This window comes from Dendrobates tinctorius, unplaced genomic scaffold, assembly GCF_039654945.1.
Source record: "Dendrobates tinctorius isolate UK_male_01 unplaced genomic scaffold, ASM3965494v1 ptg000022l, whole genome shotgun sequence".
Taxonomy (NCBI): domain Eukaryota; kingdom Metazoa; phylum Chordata; class Amphibia; order Anura; family Dendrobatidae; genus Dendrobates; species Dendrobates tinctorius.
The window spans coordinates 23,001,230-23,026,025 of NW_027361690.1; the positions used below are offsets into that span (position 1 = coordinate 23,001,230).

General features: G+C 46.0%; 2 protein-coding genes across 5 annotated transcripts in view; one reads left to right on the forward strand and one right to left on the reverse strand.

Annotated features, from left to right (window-relative positions):
• Nucleotides 1-13,922, reverse strand: part of SLC30A4 (solute carrier family 30 member 4) — a 53,513-nt gene extending 39,591 nt beyond the window's left edge. The window contains exons 1-3 of one of the 2 annotated variants that reach the window (XM_073568478.1): nt 13,447-13,911; nt 8,792-8,938; nt 2,660-2,813 (exon numbers count right to left, since the gene is read on the reverse strand). In XM_073568478.1, coding sequence (XP_073424579.1) covers nt 2,660-2,813; nt 8,792-8,938; nt 13,447-13,801 — 656 coding nt within the window. In that variant the 5' untranslated portion in view covers nt 13,802-13,911. Of the gene's footprint in view, nt 1-2,659; nt 2,814-8,791; nt 8,939-13,446 lie in introns of both variants that reach the window. The other variant, XM_073568479.1, reaches the window with a different exon arrangement.
• A 93-nt stretch (nt 13,923-14,015) lies between these two features.
• Nucleotides 14,016-24,426, forward strand: BLOC1S6 (biogenesis of lysosomal organelles complex 1 subunit 6). 3 transcript variants are annotated; one of them, XM_073568481.1, is made up of 6 exons: nt 14,016-14,182; nt 14,323-14,417; nt 16,483-16,627; nt 18,829-18,916; nt 20,065-20,151; nt 21,463-24,426. In XM_073568481.1, exons 2-6 carry the CDS (start codon nt 14,342-14,344, stop codon nt 21,580-21,582), a joined length of 516 nt encoding a protein of 171 aa, XP_073424582.1. In that variant the 5' UTR covers nt 14,016-14,182; nt 14,323-14,341; the 3' UTR covers nt 21,583-24,426. The 3 variants fall into 3 exon arrangements, with proteins under 3 accessions (XP_073424582.1, XP_073424584.1, XP_073424583.1); XM_073568483.1 differs by lacking the exon at nt 14,323-14,417 and having other exon boundaries at nt 14,032-14,182; XM_073568482.1 differs by lacking the exons at nt 14,016-14,182; nt 14,323-14,417 and adding an exon at nt 14,435-14,577.
• Nucleotides 24,427-24,796: the final 370 nt, after the last annotated feature.

Genomic DNA, 24,796 nt, shown 5'->3' on the forward strand with positions numbered 1-24,796 from the left:
CAGTGTCCTGTTACGATGCCAGCAGCTGATTTATGCTTGTAAGCAGGGCATAGCAGTGACGTCATGTGCTACCTAGAAGCAGATAACAGTTGCCGGAATACTCATTGCTCCCCCACATCAGAACTACGGGCGTGTGGAGCAGTGAATATGCATTGATCTTTAATAACGGGCACAGTGTTAGCCACAGCTGTCAGCTTGCTGCCGCTGCCAGGCTTTCACTTGTGCCCGCTACTAAAGCAAATGAATATTCACTGCTCTCCACTCTCATGGGCGTGGAGAACAGTGAATATCCATTCCCTTTAATAGCGGGCACAATTCATCGGCCAGCAGCTGCAGGCGTCTGCTGCTTCTGTGCTATTAAAGATCAATGAATATTCACTGCTCTCCACACCTATGGGAGTGGAGAGCAGTGAATATTCATTGTCTTAAGTAGCGAGCATACATGAACGCCCTGCAGCTGCAGGAAGCCGGTGGCTGCGGCTAACAGCATGTCTGCTATTAAAGAGAGATTAAAGAGATGATTATTTCTCTCTCTTTAGCAACGGGCAGAGGAGATAGCCGCAGCAGTCAGCTTCTGCCTCCTGTAACCTACTGCTCCGCTGCTGTCGTTCCCTCACCGCCCCATCCACAGCACGAGCAGGTACATCTTGACTATAAGACGCACCTCCCCCCGCCCCCCCATTTTCCTCCAAATGTTTGGAGGAAAAAAGTGAGTCTTATAGTGTGAAAGATACGGTAGATAAAAATGATTGTTGAAGCCAGGGCTGTGGAGTCGGAGAGTCGGTGCTCATTTTGGTGGAGTCGGAGTTGGAGTCGGTATAAAATGGACCGACTCCTAAAATATATAATAAATTGGGTACAGTAATTCAATGCAGGATGTGCTGAATATTTTTTCATAGGAGTTTGGGAAAGTTATGAAATGTCCTATAAATGGCTGTTATATTCCTGATCTAAGGCTACATTCACATACAGCGTTTTTCCTGTGTTTTTTGAGGATACGTTTTTCAGCTGCAAAAGTTGATCATCTTTTTAAAAAACTGCATCACCTGAAAGGTTTTTGAGCTCATAGATAATGTTACTCAATAGCAAAAGCAGATTAGAAATCTGCTCTATCTATATATCCATTTATCCATATCTGTCTATCCATATCGTATCTGTACCAAAAAGAATGAAAACCGGGTAGTACATCAATATATATTCTGTTCTATCTAAATATCTTGATTATTGAATCATAAAAATGATTAAATGTCTGAGGTTCACATTGTACTACAATAAATTTTTCACTTAAATATAAGCAATATATGTGGGAGTCGGAGTCGTGGAGTCGGTGTAAGGGAAATTGAGGAGTCGGAGTCGCAGGTTTGGCTTACCGACTCCACAGCCCTGGTTGAAGCCATACAAGAACTCTGTTTTTTTGAGGGACTAGTTTTAGTTTTGAATTTCATTCATTTTACACTTTATATAAGATACTGAAAAACATGAAAAAAATGACGTGAATACATGATTCTCCAGTTCAGTGCCAAAAAAAATATATACACACAACATTTTGATCACTTTTCTTTCCATTTTTTGGGAAAGACAAAAAGTGGTTGTCCGGTTCAAACTGATAGTCAGCAGTCACTATGTGCTGTGGGGATTTACCGTTTTCAGACACGGGACCGGAGGGTATGTACAAGTTATACATACTCCTGGCCAGTGGGTGCGACCTCAATCTCTATACACTTGCACCAAGCGAAGCCGCGCCCCGTCTAGTGATGCAGCCGACTAGGGGGTGTGACCTCGCTAAACGCAAGTGTATAGAGAGCGAGGTCGCACCCACTGGCCAGGAGTATGTATAACGCGTACATACCCTCCGGACCCAGGTCTGAAACTGGGGAACCCTCACAGCGAACAGTGTGTGCACTAGGGGGATTCCTAAGGCTTCTTTTACACTTGCCGTTGTTTTTGCAGCCCCAATACATTTCTATGGGGCTGCAAAAATACATCGCAGTGCCGTACACCATGAAAAAATTTTGAGTTTGCTCGTTATTTTTCACGGCTTACGGACACGGCCCCCATTGAAAATCAATGGGGCCACAAAAACAATGGAAGCTTGCCCAGAGTGTTGTTTTTGCCGTACATCATGAAGACCGTATTTGCGGAAAACCATATTTTTTTCCTACTTTTCAAAAGCTACTCCAAACCAGAAAAACGGTGATCCGAGAAGTTTTTTGCGACCCATTTTTGCGGAAGACCGTGAAATTTACAATACGGCCCACAAAAAACACAGCAAGTGTAAAAGTCTTAGTCTGCAGTCACACAGAGTGACTGCAGACTTATTGATTTGAACCCGACAACCCCTTTAAGGAAAGTGAAGGAAAAAAAATGCACTTGTTTTTTCCCTTCCAGCTTTTACATTGTAGTAGCTAAATATTTGTAAAGACTAAACTTTCACAGATGCAGCAATTCCAAATATGCTCCTTTATATAATGTGAATGGTAAATAGGAGATTTTTGTACCCCCATTGCAGATGTTAGAGGAGGTGCTGTTCAAATTCACAAAAATCTGCTCTAATCATTAGGATTTGGCTCCTGAATGCTGTGAGTGTAATATATATCACTTCATATAAATAGCAGGAGAATCGGTCTCATCATTGTTACTGGCCAAGCGTTTCACTTACATGAGGTTCACGGCTACCCCAACAGCTGCGGTTATCAGCATTATATCTCCATTTATAGTGTAGTCCATGTGAATCGTTCTCTGAACCGCTTCATACAGCAAAAATCCAGTGAGAACATAGATTAGTAATACACTGACGATGGCCGACAGAACCTCTGCGGGGACAGTAAGCGAAGATTAGGGAAATGCTAACACACCAGCACATACATTAGCAAAGTTGTTTAAGCCAAGCAGTACAAAGACTGGAAATTCGATCAGTGGATATCTACGCTGTCGTCTGAGGAGTCTAAATTTTAGATTTTTGGTACCAACTGCAACGTCTTTGTGAAATCCAGAAAAAGTGACTGGATGCTTTCTACAGCTTTGCTGTCTGCCGTGAAGCATGAAGAGGAAGGCGAGATGGTGCTTTGCTGCGGACACGGTTAGGGATTTATTCCAATTCAGGGCAAACTTACCCAGCATGGCTAGCCCAGCATTTTATAACAGGCCTTCCCATTGGGTTTGCACTTAGTGGAAACATCATCCATGATGCAACAGGACAATTACTCCAAACATCTCCATTCCATGTAAGGGCTATGTGGCCAAGAAGGAGCGGGATGGAGTGCAGTTCAGATGACATGGCCTCCACTATCACCCAAGCTCAACCCAAGTGAGATGGTTCGGGATGAGTCAGACCAAAAAGTAAAAGTCAAAGCAGCCAAAAAGTGGTCAGAATCTCAGGGAACTACTTTGAGGCTGTTAGGCAGCCATTCCAGGTGACTACCTGATGAAGCTGCTTGAGGGAATGCCAAGGGGATAAAAATCTGTCGAAATAAAGAAAGGGGCATTTTGCGGAATCGAAGGTGTAGGCCACGATCACACCTGGAGTATTTGTCAACCAGGAGAGGAATATTCAGAGGAAAAGTATAATAGAAACCAGGGCTGTGGAGTCGGAGTCGGTGCTCATTTTGGTGGAGTTGGTAAAAAATGGACTGACTCCTAAAATATATAATAAATTGAGTACAGTAGTTCAATGCAGAATATGCTGAATATTTTTTCATAGGAATTTGGGAAAGTTATGAAATGTCCTATAAATGGCTGTTCTATTCCTGATCTAAGGCTACATTCACACACAACGTTTTTGCTGCGTTTTTTGAGGATACGTTTTTCAGCTGCAAAAGCAGATCAGCTTTTTAAAAAACCGCATTACCTGAAAGGTTTTTGAGCTCATAGATAATGTTTTCAATAGAAAAAGCAGATTAGAAATCTGCTTTATCCATATCTGTCTATCCATATCATATCTGTACCAAAAAGAATGAAAGCCGGATAGCACACAGACTAACACTCCTTTTTTTTAGCACCAGTCAGGTACACCTCATAGCTGCCCAAAAGGACGCCCAGGACAGGCATTGCTCGTCTTCAGTAACATCAACTGATAGTTGGAATAAATAGACTGCATTCATCACCACATCTTCTTAAGGTGCAGGCTTTATTTTTAAGTGTAGGGGTGTGAAGTATGAGGTTCTGCAGCAGCTGAGGTATGCAGCATGAAATTCTGCAGAACAGTATGAGATTCTGCCCCCCCTCCCTAGGTTTGATCCTGGCTACGCCCATAGTGTGAATGTAGCCTGAGGATCTAGGCTTTATCTTAGCTGAGATAAGTCATAGTGTGTGTATATATATATATATATATATATATATATATATATATATATATATATATATATATATATATATATATATATATATGTGAGGTAGCGCTGTCATTCAGGGTTGGGGGACACTCGCTTGCAGCGATAAAAACACATCCGGCACAGGATTTTCCAACAAATCATAGTCCATGAGGTTTATTCATCCTTCATAAACCTCCAGCAGTAACATGCAACTGTCTTATAGCAGACAGCAGGGTATCTTCACACTGGAGCTCTGCTCCCCTATAGCCCTCCTAGTCACACAGGCTGTGCTTCATCTAGCCAGCAGGCTATACAGTCTCTCAGTAGCAGTCCCGTCTCTGGGTTACCTTGCATGCTGCTTTACACTGCTAATGTTCATTCCCTCTCCCTGGGAACGGTCAGGCACACATCGCCATTAGTCACAGCGTCCACACGTGCTGTTAGTGAGGAGATCCTTCTCCTCACGGGACCTTCCAAACTGGACCAATCAGGTCCCAGCATTCAACCCCATGTGACCAGACCTCAGGTACCTTATATGGTCCATAACCACACCCACAGGTGATCACATGGCTATGACATCACCCAAGGTCCTATTGCAGACAACCACACACAGGCTTCTCTGACACATTGTAACAGAACGTACTAGTCAGCAGTACCTCTATTGATCATTATGATCTTTCAGTATCCTACACCTATCAGGGCAATGGAAATGTTTATACGGCTGTCCTGGGACACCCACACAGCGGTCACTGCACCACTACACACACATATATATATATATACATACACACATACAGTACAGACCAAAAGTTTGGACACACCTTCTCAATCAAAGCGTTTTCTTTATTTTCATGACTATGAAAATTGTAGATTCACTCTGAAGGCATCAAAACTATGAATTAACACATGTGGAATTATATAATTAACAAAAAAGTGTGAAACAACTGAAAATATGTCTTATATTGTAGGTTCTTCAAAGTAGCCACCTTTAGCTTTGATTTCTGCTTTGCACACTCTTGGCATTCTCTTGATGAGCTTCAAGAGGTAGTCACCGGAAATGGTTTTCACTTCACAGGTTGCCCTGTCAGGTTTAATAAGTGGGATTTCTTGCCTTATAAATGAGGTTGGGACCATCAGTTGTGTTGTGCAGAAGTCTGGTGGATACACAGGTGATAGTCCTACTGAATAGACTGTTAGAATTTGTATTATGGCAAGAAAAAAGCAGCTGAGTAAAGAAAAACGAGTGGCCATCATTACTTTAAGAAATGAAGGTTAGTCAGTCCGAAAAATTGGGAAAACTTTGAAAGTGTCCCCAAGTGCATTGGCAAAAACCATCAAGCGCTACAAAGAAACTGGCTCACATGAGGACCGCCCCAGGAAAGGAAGACCAAGAGTCACCTCTGCTGCAGAGGATAAGTTCATCTGAGTCAACAGCCTCAGAAATCGCAGGTTAACAGCAGCTCAGAATAGAGACCAGGTCAATGCCACACAGAGTTCTAGCAGCAGACACATCTCTACAACAACTGTTAAGAGGAGACTTTGTGCAGCAGGCCTTCATGGTAAAATAGCTGCTAGGAAACCACTGCTAAGGACAGGCCACAAGCAGAAGAGACTTGTTTGGGCTAGAGAACACAAAGAATGGACATTAGACCAGTGGAAATCTGTGCTTTGGTCTTAGTCCAAATTTGAGATCTTTGGTTCCAACCACCATGTCTTTGTGCGACGCACAAAAGGTGAACGGATGGACTCTACATGCCTGGTTCCCACCGTGAAGCATGGAGGAGGAGGTGTGATGGTGTGGGGGTACTTTGCTGGTGACACTGTTGGGGATTTATTCAAAATTGAAGGCATACTGAACCAGCATGGCTACCACAGCATCTTGCAGCGGCATGCTATTCCATCCGGTTGGTGTTTACTTGGACCATCATTTATTTTTCAACAGGACAATGGCCTCAAACACAACTCCAGGCTGTGTAAGGGCTATTTGACCAAGAAGGAGAGTGATGGGGTGCTACGCCAGATGACCTGGCCTCCACAGTCACCAGACCTGAACCCAATCAAGATGGTTTTGGGTGAGCTGGACCGCAGAGTGAAGGCAAAAGGGCCAACAAGTGCTAAGCATCTCTGGGAACTCCTTCAAGACTGTTGGAAGACCATTTCTGGTGACTACCACTTGAAGCTCATCAAGAGAATGCCAAGAGTGTGCAAAGCAGTAATCAAAGCAAAAGGTGGCTACTTTGAAGGATCTAGAATATAAGACATATTTTCAGTTGTTTCACACTTTAATTATATAATTATACATGTGTTAATTCATTGTTTTGATGCCTTCAGAATGAATCTACAATTTTCATAGTCATGAAAATAAAGAAAACTCTTTGAATGAGAAGGCGTGTCCAAACTTTGGTCTGTACCGTATACATGTATACAGTGTATTAGATATTTACAATTTATTAGTTTTTTGTGTTCTAAAGTTGTATTCCAATAAATAGATATGTTCTATCTAAATATCTTGATTATTGGATCATAGAAATGATTAAATGTCTGATGTTCACATTGTACTACAATACATATTTCACTTAAATATAAGCAATATATGTGGGAGTCGGAGTTGGAGTCGAAGTCGGTGTAAGGGAAATTGAGGAGTAGGAGTCGCAGGTTTGGCTTACCGACTCCACAGCCCTGATAGAAACACGTCACCACTTCTGGATTTATCACCCGCTGGTTTTGACTTACAAATACTCAACATGTGCAAGTGACCTAACACATATTTTGGCTTGTTTCATACGTTTCTTTACTCATTTCCATGTGCTATTTTTGTGATTTTGTTGCCTTCAGTCTGAATCTACAATGTGCACATTCCAAAAAGAAAAAAAAAATGTCCAAACTTTTGGCCAATTCTGCTTAGAATTGAAAATATATAACCCCTTAATGACCACCAATACATCTTTTTATTATATGGATTTTTCAGTATTAGCGTTGGCATACATATTTCATGTATAAAGGGTCAGTGCAATATATTATTTGTTATTTTTTCCAGGATACATATATATATGATTTTGTGTGTGCTTATTACTTACATCTTTTACATCAAGTTTCTTGAGCATGTGCTTCCCCTTATTTGTTCTTTGTCTTGAATTTTTTTTTATTTTATCATTTATATTCAATAAAGAATTGATTTTTATTATTGCAATATGTCATTCTACCTCAGTGTATTTATTGAGGGTGTGCATAAATTATTTTGTTATCAAAACGGTGTTGCTAACATATATTAGATTGTGTTGATTCATTTCCATGTATGTATTTTTGTTGCCTTCAGTCTGAATCTACAATGTGCACATTCAAAAAAAAAAAAAAAGGTCCAAACTTTTGGCCAATGCTTCTTAGAATTGAAGATATATAACCCCTTAATGACCGCCAATGTCTTTTTACTGACCTGAGATATAAGAGAATAGCCACCCCATACAGGTGACAATCCAGCGGATGTCAGCTGTATACTATAGCTAACAACTTGCTGCATCAATCACGATCAGTGCTGGCACCGACCATATCTATATAACCCCTTAGATGCTGCTGTCAATTGTGACTGTCATATAAATAGTTAACAGAGTGTGGCTTCTCCCTCTTTATCCCCATCGGCACCCTGAGTCGTGTGGCCCTGATGTTTGCCATGGCAATTCATGACCAGATAACGGCCTTAAGAATCTGCTGGCTACAGTGGCCTGTTCAGAAGTTAACATTTAGGTGGTAAAAATACACTTTTTCAATCCCTTTATGCCACTTTGTACTAATTCCTGAAAATCACCTGAAGGGTTAATCAATTACCTGACAGCAGTTTTCAATATGTCGGTGGGGCTGTTTTTAAATGGTATCACTTTCCAATACATAGGACCCCCAAAAGTCACTTCAAACCTGAATAGGTCCTTCAAAAAATACATTTTCTAAATTTCATTGAAAAATTACAAATGACAAAGACCCCGATTCCAGTGATGTGTCACGCACTGGGAAGCTTGTTGTAGTTTTCATAAAATCACTCACTCAGCAGGATATTATCACTAGAGGACTAGTTAACCTGCTGCCAGGTAGTCAAGTATAAACCCGCATCTGATTGACAGCTTTCTGTGTACACTGTACATGGGCAGAGAGATGCTAATCAATGGTGTGGGTGAGGGTAACACAGAGCTCAACATTCAGAGCACTACTACTGTAGATCTGCTGCAGAAAAACTGTGATTTTATCAAAATGACAGCAAGCAGCCCAGTAAGTGATACATCACTGGATTCAGGGTCTCTACCACTACATTACACTGCTTTCAGATGGTGTAGAAAAAATCTGTTGACAGATTCCAGTTAAGGCCCTATCAGGCTTTGGCACTGGGGAGTTAAATGAAACGTTATCAGTCAAAGGTCAGTGATTTACAACATCCACTTGGGATATGACTAACACCAGTTTTACGTTCTTTAGCTAGTCTAAGCTAAACTTACCCAAGCGATGAAATCCAAAGGTAAAACGCTTGTTTGGAGACTTTGCAGACAACCACAGTGCAAGCAAGGTCAGAATAATACTGCTGAGATCAGTAAGCATATGAAGCGCGTCGGTCATGATCGCCAGGCTGTTGGCAATATACCCACCTGTTATAAAAGGATTAAGAAGTTAAGCATGCTGAAAGGAATTCTGGTATAAGATGGCCAGCAGGCAGAACACTTATGTAACGTGTGCAGCCACAGGCGAGATCGCGGAAAGACACAATACAAACAGCAGACTGATCACCGCGACCCAGCCGGTGGAACCCCCAGAGATCGGGGAAGACCATGGTGCTCAGACCTCCTAATATCTCCCACCTGGTCAGTAGAGATGCAGCAGCACACTGGGCAGTATAGTGGCCGACATACCCATGTGTTGCCCAGTAAGTCCCGGGCATGGGTCCCATTAACTAGAATAAGGCCATTGTACGATGCTCGCTAGCCTCGAGCGTGTGCAGATATTACAGATCAGGTGATCTGCTGGAAAGAGTCTATGATGATCCAATTCTACAAAACCTGTTTGATGAGAACATTGGTGCTGTTTTCAGAGGGAGCAGCCTTCCTGTTACACAAGATATTTTTCCAAGGTTCTGAGCTACGATTGCTGCAAGAGTGGGTGACTGTCATCAGAACCAGTCAGAAGGACCAGTATACAAGTAATGAAACCTCATGTCCTTATTCTAATGTAACACTGGGTTGGAGAAACAGAAGAAGAAAAGCAAAGAGATTGGTAAATGGAGCATGGACTTCTGTTACTGAAGGTGAAGCCCAGACACCATCTTAAGCTTGGCTGATAACCAGCTCTCCTGACCCGGCCACACACCGGAGCATTTCTCTGTTCTTTGTGAGAGCTCCTACCACAATCATCTGACTGGGACTTATCCCTGTGCCGAACAAAAGGATCTATTGGAATGAATTCCCATAATGCAATCCTTATCCCAACATAATCTGCAGGGGGCAGTATGGCGAACCCCATACACAATAGATGGTTGGTCGATCCTACCAAAATTAGCAGATGTGGCCACTTTTATCCAATGATCCAATCATCCATTAGCCCTCTGTGTCTGTGCTGTTACACACTTAACATTATGGCTGGTCCAAACAATCAGGGCAACTGTTACCACCCACCTTTCGTGTCTCCCCTTTTTTCCCTCATAGATTGTAAGCTTGCGAGCAGGGCCCTCATTCCTCTTGGTATTTGTTATGATCTATGTGATTATTGTTATGCTGTATTGTCTGTACAAGTCCCCTCTGAAATGTAAAGTGCTGCGGAATATGTCGGCGCTATAGAAAGAAAATTTATTATTATTATAATGATTGTGACGGTCTATAGTCAGCCTGGTGAGGCCCAGTGTGAGAAGCCCTGGTCTAGTTGATCACTGGTTAAAGGGATTTTCTAGAATATTCTAGAATATTAAAAGGATACTTCATAAGGCTCAGAACTAAAAAGTTGAGCAAAATGATTCACTAGACCAGAGCACCACGAACCAACCTATTCGCCGGCCGCAGCATCTTCCCTCACTAGTCAGTGACCGGCCGAGCAGGAGCTTCCGGTGTGACAGAGGCAGGACCATGAAGAACCCGACCTGCCAGAAATCCCTGACACTGTCATTTCTCTAACTGCTGGTGAGCGCATATTCCCACCCTAGTCACAGGAGTGGACGAGACAGGAAAACATGCCCCTTTAACCTGATCAACTGGAAAACCCCTTTAAAATATTCTAACGTGGAAAAACCCTCAAATACCAGTAGGGATATGAAGTAGAGCGGCTGGTGATCGAGGCTTGTACCTGCTGTAGGTAATCGTACCATTCTCCACGGACATCACACAGCAGTCCTACATCTCTGGGGTCAATGAGGTCCTACAAATATGAGGGGTATGTGATGGGCCCCCCCCTCACTATAGAGCATAGCATTTCCCATGCAATGTGTGATGGACCCCGCTGGCATTACCCCTATAATGTGGTGTACCCTGCTGATTATAAGGGGCACTGCATTTTCCTGTAGTGTGATGACTGCGCTGACTATAAGGGGGTGCCGCATTTTCTCTATAGTGTGTGGACTGCACTACAAGGGGGCACTCCACCCCAGTAGTGTGATGGACTGTGCTGACTATAAGGGGGCGCCCCAGTACTGTGGACTGCGCTGACTATAGGGGGCACTGCACTTTCTCTATTGTGTGGGGACCGCACTATAAGGGGGCACTGCACCCCCAGTAGTGTGATGACTGCACTGACTATAGAGGGCCCTGTATCCCCCCTGCAGTGTGATGGACCCCGCTGACTATAAGGGGGGCCCTGTATCTCCCCTGCAGTGTGATGGACCCTGCTGACTATAAGGGGGGCCCTGTATCCCCCCTGCAGTGTGATGGACCCCGCTGACTATAAGGGGGGCCCTGTATCCCCCCTGCAGTGTGATGGACCCCGCTGACTATAAGGGGGGCCCTGTATCTCCCCTGCAGTGTGATGGACCCCACTGACTATAAGGGGGGCTCTGTATCCCCCCTGCAGTGTGATGGACCCCACTGACTATAAGGGGGGCTCTGTATCCCCCCTGCAGTGTGATGGACCCCACTGACTATAAGGGGGGCTCTGTATCCCCCCTGCAGTGTGATGGACCCCGCTGACTATAAGAGGGGCCCTGTATCCCCCCTGCAGTGTGATGGACCCCGCTGACTATAAGGGGCGCACCACGTTCCCCCTGCAGTGTGATGGACCCCGCTGACTATAAGGGGGGCCCTGTATCCCCCCCTGCAGTGTGATGGACCCCGCTGACTATAAGGGGGGCCCTGTATCCCCCCCTGCAGTGTGATGGACCCCGCTGACTATAAGGGGGGCCCTGTATCTCCCCTGCAGTGTGATGGACCCCACTGACTATAAGGGGGGCTCTGTATCTCCCCTGCAGTGTGATGGACCCCACTGACTATAAGGGGGGCTCTGTATCCCCCCTGCAGTGTGATGGACCCCACTGACTATAAGGGGGGCTCTGTATCCCCCCTGCAGTGTGATGGACCCCGCTGACTATAAGAGGGGCCCTGTATCCCCCCTGCAGTGTGATGGACCCCGCTGACTATAAGGGGCGCACCACGTTCCCCCTGCAGTGTGATGGACCCCGCTGACTATAAGGGGGGCCCTGTATCCCCCCTGCAGTGTGATGGACTCCGCTGACTATAAGGGGCGCACCACGTTCCCCCTGCAGTGTGATGGACTCCGCTGACTATAAGGGGCGCACCACGTTCCCCCTGCAGTGTGATGGACCCCGCTGACTATAAGGGGCGCACCACGTTCCCCCTGCAGTGTGATGGACCCCGCTGACTATAAGGGGGGCCCTGTATCCCCCCCTGCAGTGTGATGGACCCCGCTGACTATAAGGGGCGCACCACGTTCCCCCTGCAGTGTGATGGACCCCGCTGACTATAAGGGGCGCACCACGTACCCCCTGCAGTGTGATGGACCCCGCTGACTATAAGGGGCGCACCACGTTCCCCCTGCAGTGTGATGGACCCCGCTGACTATAAGGGGCGCACCACGTTCCCCCTGCAGTGTGATGGACCCCGCTGACTATAAGGGGCGCACCACGTTCCCCCTGCAGTGTGATGGACCCCGCTGGCTATAAGGGGGGCTCTGTATCCCCCCTGCAGTGTGATGGCCCCCGCTGACTATAAGGGGCGCACCACGTTCCCCCTGCAGTGTGATGGACCCCGCTGACTATAAGGGGGGCCCTGTATCCCCCCTGAAGTGTGATGGACTCCGCTGACTATAAGGGGCGCACCACGTTCCCCCTGCAGTGTGATGGACCCCGCTGACTATAAGGGGGGCCCTGTATCCCCCCCTGCAGTGTGATGGACCCCGCTGACTATAAGGGGCGCACCACGTTCCCCCTGCAGTGTGATGGACCCCGCTGACTATAAGGGGCGCACCACGTTCCCCCTGCAGTGTGATGGACCCCGCTGACTATAAGGGGGGGCCCTGTATCCCCCCCTGCAGTGTGATGGACCCCGCTGACTATAAGGGGCGCACCACGTTCCCCCTGCAGTGTGATGGACCCCGCTGACTATAAGGGGCGCACCACGTTCCCCCTGCAGTGTGATGGACCCCGCTGACTATAAGGGGCGCACCACGTTCCCCCTGTAGTGTGATGGACCCCACTGACTATAAGGGGCGCACCACGTTCCCCCTGCAGTGTGATGGACCCCGCTGACTATAAGGGGCGCACCACGTTCCCCCTGCAGTGTGATGGACCCCGCTGACTATAAGGGGCGCACCACGTTCCCCCTGCAGTGTGATGGACCCCGCTGACTATAAGGGGCGCACCACGTTCCCCCTGCAGTGTGATGGACCCCGCTGACTATAAGGGGCGCACCACGTTCCCCCTGCAGTGTGATGGACCCCGCTGACTATAAGGGGCGCACCACGTTCCCCCTGCAGTGTGATGGACCCCGCTGACTATAAGGGGCGCACCACGTTCCCCCTGCAGTGTGATGGACCCCGCTGACTATAAGGGGCGCACCACGTTCCCCCTGCAGTGTGATGGAAGCTCCTGAATAGCACGTCCCATGGTACCATCCCCACTGATGCAGGCAGATGCTGGGAGTTGTAGTCCCCCTGCCGCACTCACCGATCAGCTCGGCCACCATGAAGAGCAGGTAGAGCACGGCCGCCAGCCCCAGCCTCCTCTTCACCAGGCGCTGCCTCGTCCTCTCCCGCTGCTGGCGGCAGCTGTCGCACGGCTCTGCCCGGGTCTCTCTTTCCAGCAGGGAGTCGTCATCCGAGGACGGGGTCGGAGGTCCGCCATTTATCGCTGGGGCATCATCCGCCACCAGGACCCGCAGCTTATTGAACCGTGGGAGCTCGTCCTCCGCCGCCACCTCATCCGGGTAGTCGAAGCCGGCGTCATCGCTCAGGTACGGGGGCTGCTCGCCTCTGCGGAGCTTCACACGTACAGCGCTCCACCAGGCGTGAGGCCGCCACATGGCAGCCGCCTCCAGCACCCTGACAGCGGAGACCCGTCCTCACGCTCTCCCCGATATGCCTGTCTGACACTGCCACTTCCGGGTTTCTGTTCCAAACAAGCCGTCACATGACCTCATGGTAGCCCCGCCCTACTAGAGGCGGTCAGATGACTCGAAAACCTGTTAGGTCACATGATTGGCGGGAACGCGCACCACTCGCAGCTGGAGGAGTTTCCTTCTTTCGTGTGCACGCGCTTCGAGCTGACTCACGTGGACGCGCATACCGTACCAGTGACTGATGGCACAGAGTAGTTGGCTGAGACTTGTAGTGCCGTGAGACCCGGGCGTCCTGGTTCTCTCACATTCTATGCAGCATTAGAGCTCTGTACTGGTGGATGCACGGTATAGTTTTTGTGTTTTTTTTCCAAGCTTTATTGAAAGCAGCTTTTCAAGAACAATAACCTTAGTAGAAAGTAAACGCGCTATATCCGGGTCCTGGGATCACGTGTCGCAGGCTGAGCAGCTGTATGTGTCCTCCCCAGGCTGCAAGGGCCGGATTTCATGGAGGAAGGAGGGAAGAGGGACGAGGAGGCGCTAGGGGGCAGCACAGCCCCCCGGGGGCACGATGTGGCAGCAGGTAGGTGTGAGGGCGCGGCTCCTGGGCTCACTGCATGGCTGGGCTAAGGTCAGGCACACTGTGCCGTTTCCAGGCGTCAGGACAGGCTGGGGGGCCACTCACTATTACCTCAGGGGGCTTCCATCACTGCTTGACATCTGCGCAATGGAAAGGCATAATGGTAGGTGTAGTTTTGCAAAAGCTGTAGAACCAGAGGCTGTAAACCATTCCAGTAGGTGATTGCCAGTTATACAGCTGCCCCTCGTGATGGGCCCGCCCCCGCTTCCCCCTGGATGGAGCGTGCCCCCCGTGATGGGGACCACCCCCGATGCCCCCCAGGGTGGGGCCTGCCCCCGAGATGGAGCGTGCCCCTGGGATGGGGACCGGCCCCGCTGCCATGCGAGCTGGCACACTGTAATGAAGTGGATTTGTCTGCACCGCTGTCCTGTGGTTGAGCAATGTATGAAACACTATGTTGTTTTCTCACACAATCGCCCTTTTGTGATAGTGGAAGAGGATTCATTTCACTGCAGTAGCGAATCAGTGCCCAACTGAAGTCTATTAAAGCAAATCTGTCCACAGATTTCTTAACCAAACGTTATATTATTAAATAGTTCTTTTAGAACTGATGAGCCTAGTGTCATTAACTGTATAATCCGAATATTACATAATGAAATGGCTCCAGAATCTTCAGTGTATTAACTTACGGAGCTGTCAATTGGGCTAAACTTTCAGTGATTGAGTTTGAACAGAAAGGGTTATACATCCTTCCTGACATATCGCCAACATAAGTACACCAGCCACATCAGATCCAAGGTCTATTTAATAATGTGTGTATTGCAAAATTCGGTGATCAATCTGATTTAAAGGGATTGCCAGTACTTGGAAATGCTCATAAAATGCTGTAGTCCCTCAAGTAAGATGATAATAAAAAGTGATCCTCCCTTACCGCACCAGCAATGATGGAGCTGAGCCTGAACACTGCTAGATCACCTGAGCGGCCACTAATGGCCTGCAGCACGGACTCCTCCCCGAATATCCGAGTTTTGTCCTAGGGAAATGTGTGTGGCCCGGCCTAGTGTAGGCTGCAGCTGTCCCGCCACATAATAATCTCATACATGTGCCTTGAAGCCCGGCTCTGACATCGCTGCAGTGGCGCCACCTGGGCGGGAGGATAACATGTTTTTGATTTTACTTGGAGGACTACAGCTTTTAAGAATGGATTTTCCAAGTAGTGTTCCTCCCCTTCACCATAATCCTAATAGGGCTGTATTCCCGCTGTGGTTAGTGTTCAGACTGTCAGATGTTTGTTTCCGAGTCTACACCAGACATTGTACACGCTCAGCATTAAGTTTTCCATAAGTAACTTCCCTCCAGCTACACTGGTCCACAGGTCCCTAAACTTCCATGTGACGGCTGCGAAACCAACCCCGCTTGTCATCCCAGAGCCCTCTCGCAGCTTCCCCAAGGTCTACACAAACTTACTCTACAGGGGTCTCAACACACAGACCAAAGTGATGTCTGCAGTAGGGATCCATGCTTTTAGTAATAATATCTCTGTTTTCTTTTTTGGCTTCCCGAACTCACAATAACATGAAAATCAGTGTAAAATAGAGCAATTATATTACTAAATATCAGTGCAGCCATAGACGGGACGGTGCAGCATATGATCACTTCTCTGCCCCCCCCCCCCCAGTCGCACCTCACTCACAGCTAGGGGGCGCCTCACAGCTTGAGAAGCTCTGGTTTAGTCTATACTAATAATGGAGCCTCTTAGAATTACAGTAATGTGTTTATTTAGTAGAGTTTCACTTTAAATAATTTTTCATTACGTTCTAAATGAGAATCTCCAATAAAAGCTTCTCCTACAATTACGGTAACAGTGATTAGGTTTGTGTTCCTTTCTTACTGTTGTTCACAGTCGTTCCTCATTATAATCAGTCTTTTTGTGGTACAAAATAGAAAATGACAGTACACATCTGAGCAATGTTCCCATTTATCAGTATGTTGTGATGTGTGGTAGTGGTACATGGTGTGCACCACAGGATTAATGGCCGCTGATGTGCTCTTTTCACAATTCCTGCAGGAGAAAGTCCTGAGGTTATCGATGAAGGATTACCAGACGATCTGTCCTCTCTGGACTCAAGCGCTGTGGACCAGCTAAGCGAAGGGCTCATCTCCCACTACTTGCCCAATCTCCAGAACTCAAAGCTTGCCTTACAGGAACTCACGTATGTAGGACGTAATCTGCGGTAGTCGTCTTAGGGGGAAGAACCACAGACTATTTCAGTTTTGAATGTAGCGGTCTGCAGCCCAATCATGCAGATCGCCAATAAGCCTGTCTAGGACTTCTGCTCGTAACCACTCATAGGAGAAGTCACTCGCCTGCGGGAGTCTACCTGCAAGGGCGAGTTCACACGACCATTTTCTCCATATCCGAGAAAAAGGTTTCTATTATTCTGATTAGACTTTGATGAGCATGGCATCAGTTTTTCTCGGACGTGCAGATGAATTAAAAAAGGTTCTTCATCTTCTCCTTTCAAGCAGTTTGTGAAAATCAGATCACACTCGGATGGAATCCGTGTGCGGCCCAATGTTTTTCATGCACCCGTAGACTTGCATTGCCGCTTTGGATCTGACACGTGTCCGATTTTTATTTTTTCTTGGACCACTCAGTTTGGAGGGAAAACTTGGCCATGTGCACAGCCCCATTGAACATCATGGGTACGAGTGCTATCCATGAAAACCCTAGATGGCACTCATCCGAGATAATCAGTCGTGTGCACGAGCCTTAAAGGGAATCTGTCACCTCATTTTTGGCCTATGAGATGCGGTCACCGCCATCAGGGGCTTATCTACAGTATTCTGTAGTGCTGTAGCTAAGCCCCCGATGTCACCTGATAGATAAGAAAAACGAGTTAGATTATACTCACCCAGGGGTCTGGTCCGATGGGTGTCGCGGTCCGGTCTGGCGCCTCCCATCTTCTAGCAATGACATCTTCCTTTCTTCTGCCGTGGCTCCTGCGCAGGTGTACTATATCTGCCCTGTTGAGGGCAGAGTAAAGTACTGCAGTGCGCAGGCGTCAGGAAAGGTCAGAGAGGTACGGCACCTGCGCACTGCAGTACTTTACTCTGCCCTCAACAGGACAGATAAAGTACGCCTGCGCAGGAGCCGTGGCAGAAGTAAGGAAGAGGACGTCATCGCTAGATGAGAGGCGCCGGACCGGACCGCGACACCCATCGGACCGGACCCCCTGGTGAGTATAATCTAAAGGCCCTTTTACATTTAGCAATACACCAGCGATATGACTCGGTCAGGATCGCTGGTGCATCGCTAAATGATCGCTAGTGAGCTGCCACACAGGAAGATCTCACAGCGATGCAGCAGCGACGCAGCGGACGATACTTACCTTTCAGATGTGGGGATCCAGACATTCTCCCGCCCGCCTCCACGCGTCGCTCGTCGGCGCCAGCAGGAAGCGCCCGACGAGAAATGGAGCCGGACATTCTCGCGCGATCAGCGATAGACAGCGGGGGAGCCGGTCAGAGGTAAGTAACACACACAGCGATATCGCTAGCAATATCGCTATAACGTCACAAAATCGGTGACATCATAGCGATATTGCTAGCGATATCGCTATGTGTAAAACCCCCTTAACTCATTTTTCTTATCTTTCAGGTTACATCGGGGGCTTATCTACAGCATTACAGAATGCTGTAGATAAGCCCCTGATGGCGGTGCTGGCAGCTGATAGGCCAAAAATGAGGTGACAGATTCCCTTTAAGGGAAATGTTCATTGTTCTACTTGTCATATGCAGCTTTTTCACAAACTGCGCAAATAAGAAGAGGGTGAAAGAATTTTCACATATAGGCTGTCAGCAGAAGTTTTAGCCATCAAATAGGTTATCGGCTTATTCCTGCCATAAATTTAGGTGTCCAAAGTTGGATTATTGAATGGCGTCACCAATGAAAGCAAGTTGTCGTCTGTCCACAGGATAGATGATACGGTAACTTATTGATCGGTGTGGGTCCGTCTGCTGAGACACGCACTGATCAGCAGAACAGGGCAATTTTTGTTGCTATTAGGATGGAGGGGCAGGGCGCATATGGGGCTGCCGAGTGGTGCATTTGGCTTTTTATGGCTGCCACATAGACAGTTATTGAGTATCCAACCTGTTACTCCATTTTGGAAATTGAGATAAAATGTTCCCATTTGGGGTAAATTTTGCTGATCAGTGCAGGTCCCAGAAATAGAACCCTGATCAGTGATTAATCGCCTATTACATGGATATCTCGCTATCACTGAACAACCCCTTTAATTAACACAATATCACTGAAACTAAACCTTATGTAAAGTTTAGAAATGGCTCTAAGCCTTACTATATTCCATGATTTCAGTATTTAACAATAATTTATATCTTTTTTTTTCAGACAAAATCAAGTGGTGTTATTAGACACCCTGGAGCAAGAAATGTCCAAATTTAGAGAATGTAATTCAATTCTTGATATCAACACTCTGGTAAGTTTCTTCACAGCACATGTGGGAATGTGGATACTTTTTGAGATACGGTTCAGCAATACCCTCTACAGAGGTTTTCTTCTCATTGTAAAAACCAGTAAGTCCACATTCAGGTTTTTTTTCCATTTCATCTGGGTTTCAGTGTAAAAGAAAAGTTTGTAGCGATTTTATTGTGGTCAAAACCACAGAACCCAAGATGGAAACCTGTGGAATACATGATAGATCTGTCATACAGGTCATCATGTCATAGCACCCGTAAGAACAGCCTTGATAGTACTGTGAACAGGACCTAAAGAATTTATTACTGCAGGTAGTCTCACATGGATACCTCATTCATTACATTCCTTTTTTTTTGTATGTTTTTTATGGAGGCCGGGCCCTGCAGTGGTGGGAGTAATTTGGGGTGTCTAGCCTGTGGGTGCACATGTGGTATTGGCAGCCCACCTGATGTAATAGTAGGGGTGTTGGTAATGGGCTGTTATAGGGACAGAGGTGCATCTCACGTATTGGTGTGAATGGTCCCTATACAAGCCTGTGTGCAATCTGCATACTAGGCAGCCTCCCCACAGATGTCTGTGGGTTAGTAAGTGGGTATTCTATTAGTACTAGAATTAGGCCTGATGCTATCGCATCGGGAGTGCGGTGTCCCCCAAGCAGGCGCAGTAACAGCCGCGTCGTAACTGCGCATGCGCGGGTAGAGCGCACAGTTGTGGCTGTTACTGCGCATGCGCAGGAATAGCGGTGACGTGAATGTCACTTGCGCAGGCGTAATTCGCCTGCGCAACTGACTGCCGCAGTGCCTTATGGGGTTTTGCACCTGTGCTGCCCCCCGACTTTATCATGGGGTGCCTGCTTCATCCTGTTGTGCACTTGTGTCTAGATGATGTATTACCAGTATGGCTGCTTTTTTTTTTCTGTGATTCTTTTATTGATTTTTGTCCTTTTCTTGGTGAATTGAGAATCTATTTTCACTGATTACAGATTTTACCCATTAATCCAGGAGGAGATAGAAGCAGATTTCACTGAGAAGATAAATTATACAAAGTTTCTTATTTTCAAGTGTGCTATTGATTTATGAAACAAAATGAAAATGATGGTTACTCTTTAACCCCTTCCGTGTTCCATTTACTCAGTGTTATTTTGCTTAGTTTTCAGAAGCAAAGCATTACCACAACAAGTTGGTGAATATTAGGAAGGAAATGATTTTGCTGCATGAAAAGACCTCCAAATTAAAAGTAAGCCTTACATTGTAAAATTTCTTTCATAATATTTATAAAACCAAATCAATGACTAGCATTTTCATAAACCCAAGTACTGGGCAGAAGAACCAAGGCATCTGCCCTCCATTCCTCGTACAATAGATGCATTGACCTGCCAATAAGAAATTGTTGACATTCTTAATTGTTTTGTAATATTAATTATATTGGGACCACCTTCTTAAAGGAGTTGTCTCACCCCAGATATCACTTTTTCTTGTTTTTTGTGAACCGATTTTAGGGAAGCCGCAAGCCGGCAAATATTTCCACTGCAGTTATCTTCTTGGGGAATGTAATATTACTTGGTGGCTTATCAGATACATAGACGGCTGAAGTCTGCCAGTGCCGGAGCTCTTCTTACAAATTGGCTTCTCATTTTGGCTCGTGAAGAGGTGTCCTAAATGGAGCATATGAAAAAGGGTTGTCGTCATGACACAACCACTTTATAGGCAACCTGTCACGTTGTGCATGCCGTCCGATCTGTGGCAGCATGGTATAGAGAAAGAAGAGCTCAGCGTTGCCGCCTTCTCCTGTGTAGTATGCCGGCGCCTGCACATGCCCGAGAACCGACATCAGGCTATCGCACCTGTGTGTTGCTGAGGCCCCAGCCCCACAGTGTGTTATGATGTATTCACACTGTGGGGCAGGATCTGGGGCCTCCGCAACACGCAGGCGCGATAACCTGATATCGGCTCTCGGGCAGCGCGCACTGTGCATGCCCGAGAACTGTTGTCACAGCGCAGCCGCCGGCATACTACACAGGAGGATGCGGTGACGCACAGGGGCATGATGGACGGCTGGAAGGCGGCTGATACAGGGGGACACACCATACCTATGGGACGCATTACAGGTATGAGGACCTATTTATAAAAGTCAATATTTCTGTGTTACTAGGGGTCAGAAACTGAAGAGCCACCTTCACAGAATGCAGCCTTAGTGCTGCTGAAGATGGCTCTTTTACTTAAAAACGCCCTGGGGGGTGACAGGTTCCCTTTAAATTCTCTGGAGTTTGAAGGAATATGAGTCCAGTGGGTGGTTCTACTCAGTGATTGACAGCTGTCTGTGCAGGCACAGTCCTATGGGGAAGACTGTCAATCACTGAATAGGACCGCCCACTGGACTTATGTATACAGACATCAAGGATTTCAGTAAATGAAATGTTTATTGATGCTTTTCCCATGAAACTGTATATGAATGTGATCAGCTCCTCCTGCTTCTATAACATCCTGCCTGCAGCTTAGACTCCATTTTCAGGGTCATGATGCTGATGATGTACATACTTTATTACAGAAGCGAGCTCTGAAGCTCCAGCAGAAAAAGCAGGAGGAAAACCTAAAACAAGAACAACAGAGAGAACGGGAACTGGAAAGAGAGAAACAATTAACTGCTAAACCAGCAAAAAGGACATGATATATAGGATATGCTTCAGTGTGTTCATCCACATCACGAGACTCCACCTTCAGGAGAAGGAAAAGTGCTTCTATTTTGCTATACTGCATTTACAGATGAAGAATAGAACATTTTAGATTTTTTTTGTTTTGTTCTGTTTTCTTTTACCGTGTCATTTTTTTCCTTGCTTAACTAGGCTGCACGGCATAGAGGCCAGGTAGAATGTCCTCTAAGAAAAGATTATTTTTGCAGTTGCTTGTTCTTCAGAAAATAATTTTCCACAAAGTACAAGTTCTACGAGACTGTCTGCATGTGACAGCGCTCATGTCTTTTATGAGCCATAGGCTACTTTTCTGATATCACTGGCAGCCGTATACTGAGGTGCAATCATGTTAGGGTACGTCGTACACAGTCACATAAAGGAATGAAAATGTCCCACAAAAAACATGTTTTATATATTATTTATGCAACTAAGTTGTAGCCTCCTGGCAATTACCATATCTGATGATATCAAGAACACAAATGTAGCTTCATGTATGATCTGTGCCCAGTACAGAAGCTCATTGTGGTGGTTACTGGGACACGTACTGCTCCTATTGAACACTTTTCCTACAGACTTACTCCTGGGTGTAGTAGCAACATTTCTTCTGCATGTCTTGAAAAGTTTATGTGAAATACAGGATTGTAGGTTTTCCTGGTTCTGAAAGGAATTGGCTGGTTACACCATATTGATAAGCTGTTATTGTAGGATAAGTACGGTAATTATTATGAGATCTAGCATCACCACATATCGGCTGCTATTTGCTCTGGCATCGACCGCTATGTGTTGCATGGAGCTCCACTTTGCTGCTTTGTTCTAGAATCTGCCAGAGCCTATAACAACTATGGTGGATGCCAGGAGTCAGACCCCACCAATCTGATAGTGATGACCTCTCCTGTTAGGTCATTAATGTATTGCTACCAGACAACCCCTTTAAATGTGGTAGTAAAAATGTTAGTTTGCCCTGAATTTACACACACACACACACACACACCAGTTTTCAGGTTTTGCTACCTCACATTCTGCTTTGCATCAGTTCATGTAAAGAACATGCCTGCAATAATTGGTTTTCTTTTGATTGTGAAGCAAACAACAAATAGGACAAAATAAGTGAAATCTTCAGTGTACATAACTATTCTTCATGCTAAAGTCAGTACTTTGTAGAGCCTCCTTTTGCAGCAATTACACCTGCAAGTCGCTTCCAATAAGTCTTTATGAGCTTACTACATCTTGCTACTGGGATTTTTGCTGATTCCTCAAGGCAAAACTGTTCCAGCTCCTTCAACTTAGATGGTTTCCTCTGGTGCACGGCAAACTTCACATCTGACCACAGATTTTCAATTGGATTACGGTCTGGGCTTTGACTAGGGTGCTACAAAACATTTACACGTTTCCCCTTGCACCACTCGAGTGTAACTTTACCAGTATGTTTCGGGTCATTGTATTGTTGGAAGGTGAACCTCGGTCATAGTCTTAAATCACTGACAGACAAACAGATTTTGCTCTAGAATACCCCTGTATTTCACACCATCCATTTTCCCCTCAACTCAGACTGTTTTCTCTGTCCCTACTGCCGAAAAACATCACAGCAGGATGCTGCCACCACCATGTTTCACTGTGGGGATGGTGCTCTTGGGGTGATGAGCTGTGTTGGTTTGACGTCAGACATAGTGTTTACGTTGGTGGCCAAAAAGCTCAATTTTTGGGTCTCCTCTGACCACAGCATCTTCCTTCATACTTTTGGGAAGTCTCCCACATGTCTTTTGGCAAACTCAAATTGGGCCTTACAATTTTTGTGTGTACGTAAAGGCTTTTTTCTGCCCACTCTTCCATAATTCCACCTCTATGGAGTGTATGGCTTATTGTGGCCATGAGGATAGATACTTTAATCTCTGCCTGAAAACGCTGTAGCTTCTTCAGAGTTACCTTTGGTTTCTGTGCTGCTTCTCTGATTAATGCCCTCCTTGCCTGGGATGAGAGTTTTGGTGGGCGGCCCTCACTTGGCAAGTTGATTGTGGTATCATGTTCGTATTATGTTCTTTCCATTTGATAATAGATTTGATGGTGCTCTAGGGGATCATCAGAGATTGGAATTTGTTTTTTAATAACCCAACTCTGACTTGTAGTTCTCAACAACTTTGTCCCTGACTTGTTTGGAGATCTCCTTGGTCTTCATGGTGGTGTTTGGTTAGTGGTGCCTCTTGCTTAATAGTGTTGCAGCCTCTGTGGCCTTTCAGAAAAGGTAAAGTTATATACTGACAGACCATGTGCCACTTAGATTGCACACAGTGGGGCTTCCTTTCACTAAGAATGTGACTTATTAAGGTAACTGCTTGCACCAGAAATTTTTAGGGGCTTCACTGCAAAAGGGGTGAATACATACTGTATGTACATGTCAACTTTTAGTTATTTGATACCATAAATTTAATTTATGCTTATATTTTTCTCACTTCACTAACAAACACTAGTGCTGATGCATCACACATGAAGGGATTGGGGTTGAATACTTTTGCAAGCCACTGTAGCTCTGTTTTTTTAGGATTGCATAAGACGAAGAGCATGAACTAATATTATGTGCACCAGAAGTCATCTCATTGCTCACACATCCTGGTTGACATTTGGGAAAAACACGTGGTTACTGAACTGATGTGTCCGATCCGCTGACACTGAGTGAAAACCTCTATATGTAGGTGGATTAGTATTTTTTCTTGCACATCTACTGCCAGATGGGAATGAGGGATCTGGCATGTTTGCTATGTTGACCATTTTACATGATAATTTGCCCTTCATTCATTATGTTCTTTTTAATAAAGTTGTGATCTAAAGTTTTAACATCCATATTTTTGTACCATTTGGACACAAATAAAATGTGTCCGAATGATGAGGGGCCGCACAGACGATGGGCTAAATAGGAAGGCACCTGATTCAGGAGACCTAGCATCAGACTGCACTTGAGAGCTTATTTAAGGATAAAAATATCAGGTGCATAGGTGTAAAAGGACTAGAGATGTAGGAAATAGATATCTGTAAATGAGAATGTAATGAGCAGTGAGAATAGACCGGGGGCCCTGGGAGATGGCCTGATGTTCTCTCAGCAGAGCAGATACATCTCTCTATAACTCCCCACATCTGAGCGTCAATCCTGTCTGCAGTCGGACATTCCATCCTCCCTGATCGGGTTGGGAACATCTGCTG

Bases quoted from the DNA above. Each gene is read 5' to 3' on its own strand.
- BLOC1S6 (XM_073568481.1), top strand. From the start codon at position 14,342: ATGGAGGAAGGAGGGAAGAGGGACGAGGAGGCGCTAGGGGGCAGCACA. The intron at 18,917-20,064 runs GTAAGTTTCTTC...TATTTTGCTTAG, and splicing joins TTCTTGATATCAACACTCTG to TTTTCAGAAGCAAAGCATTA. The intron at 20,152-21,462 runs GTAAGCCTTACA...ACTTTATTACAG, and splicing joins AAAAGACCTCCAAATTAAAA to AAGCGAGCTCTGAAGCTCCA.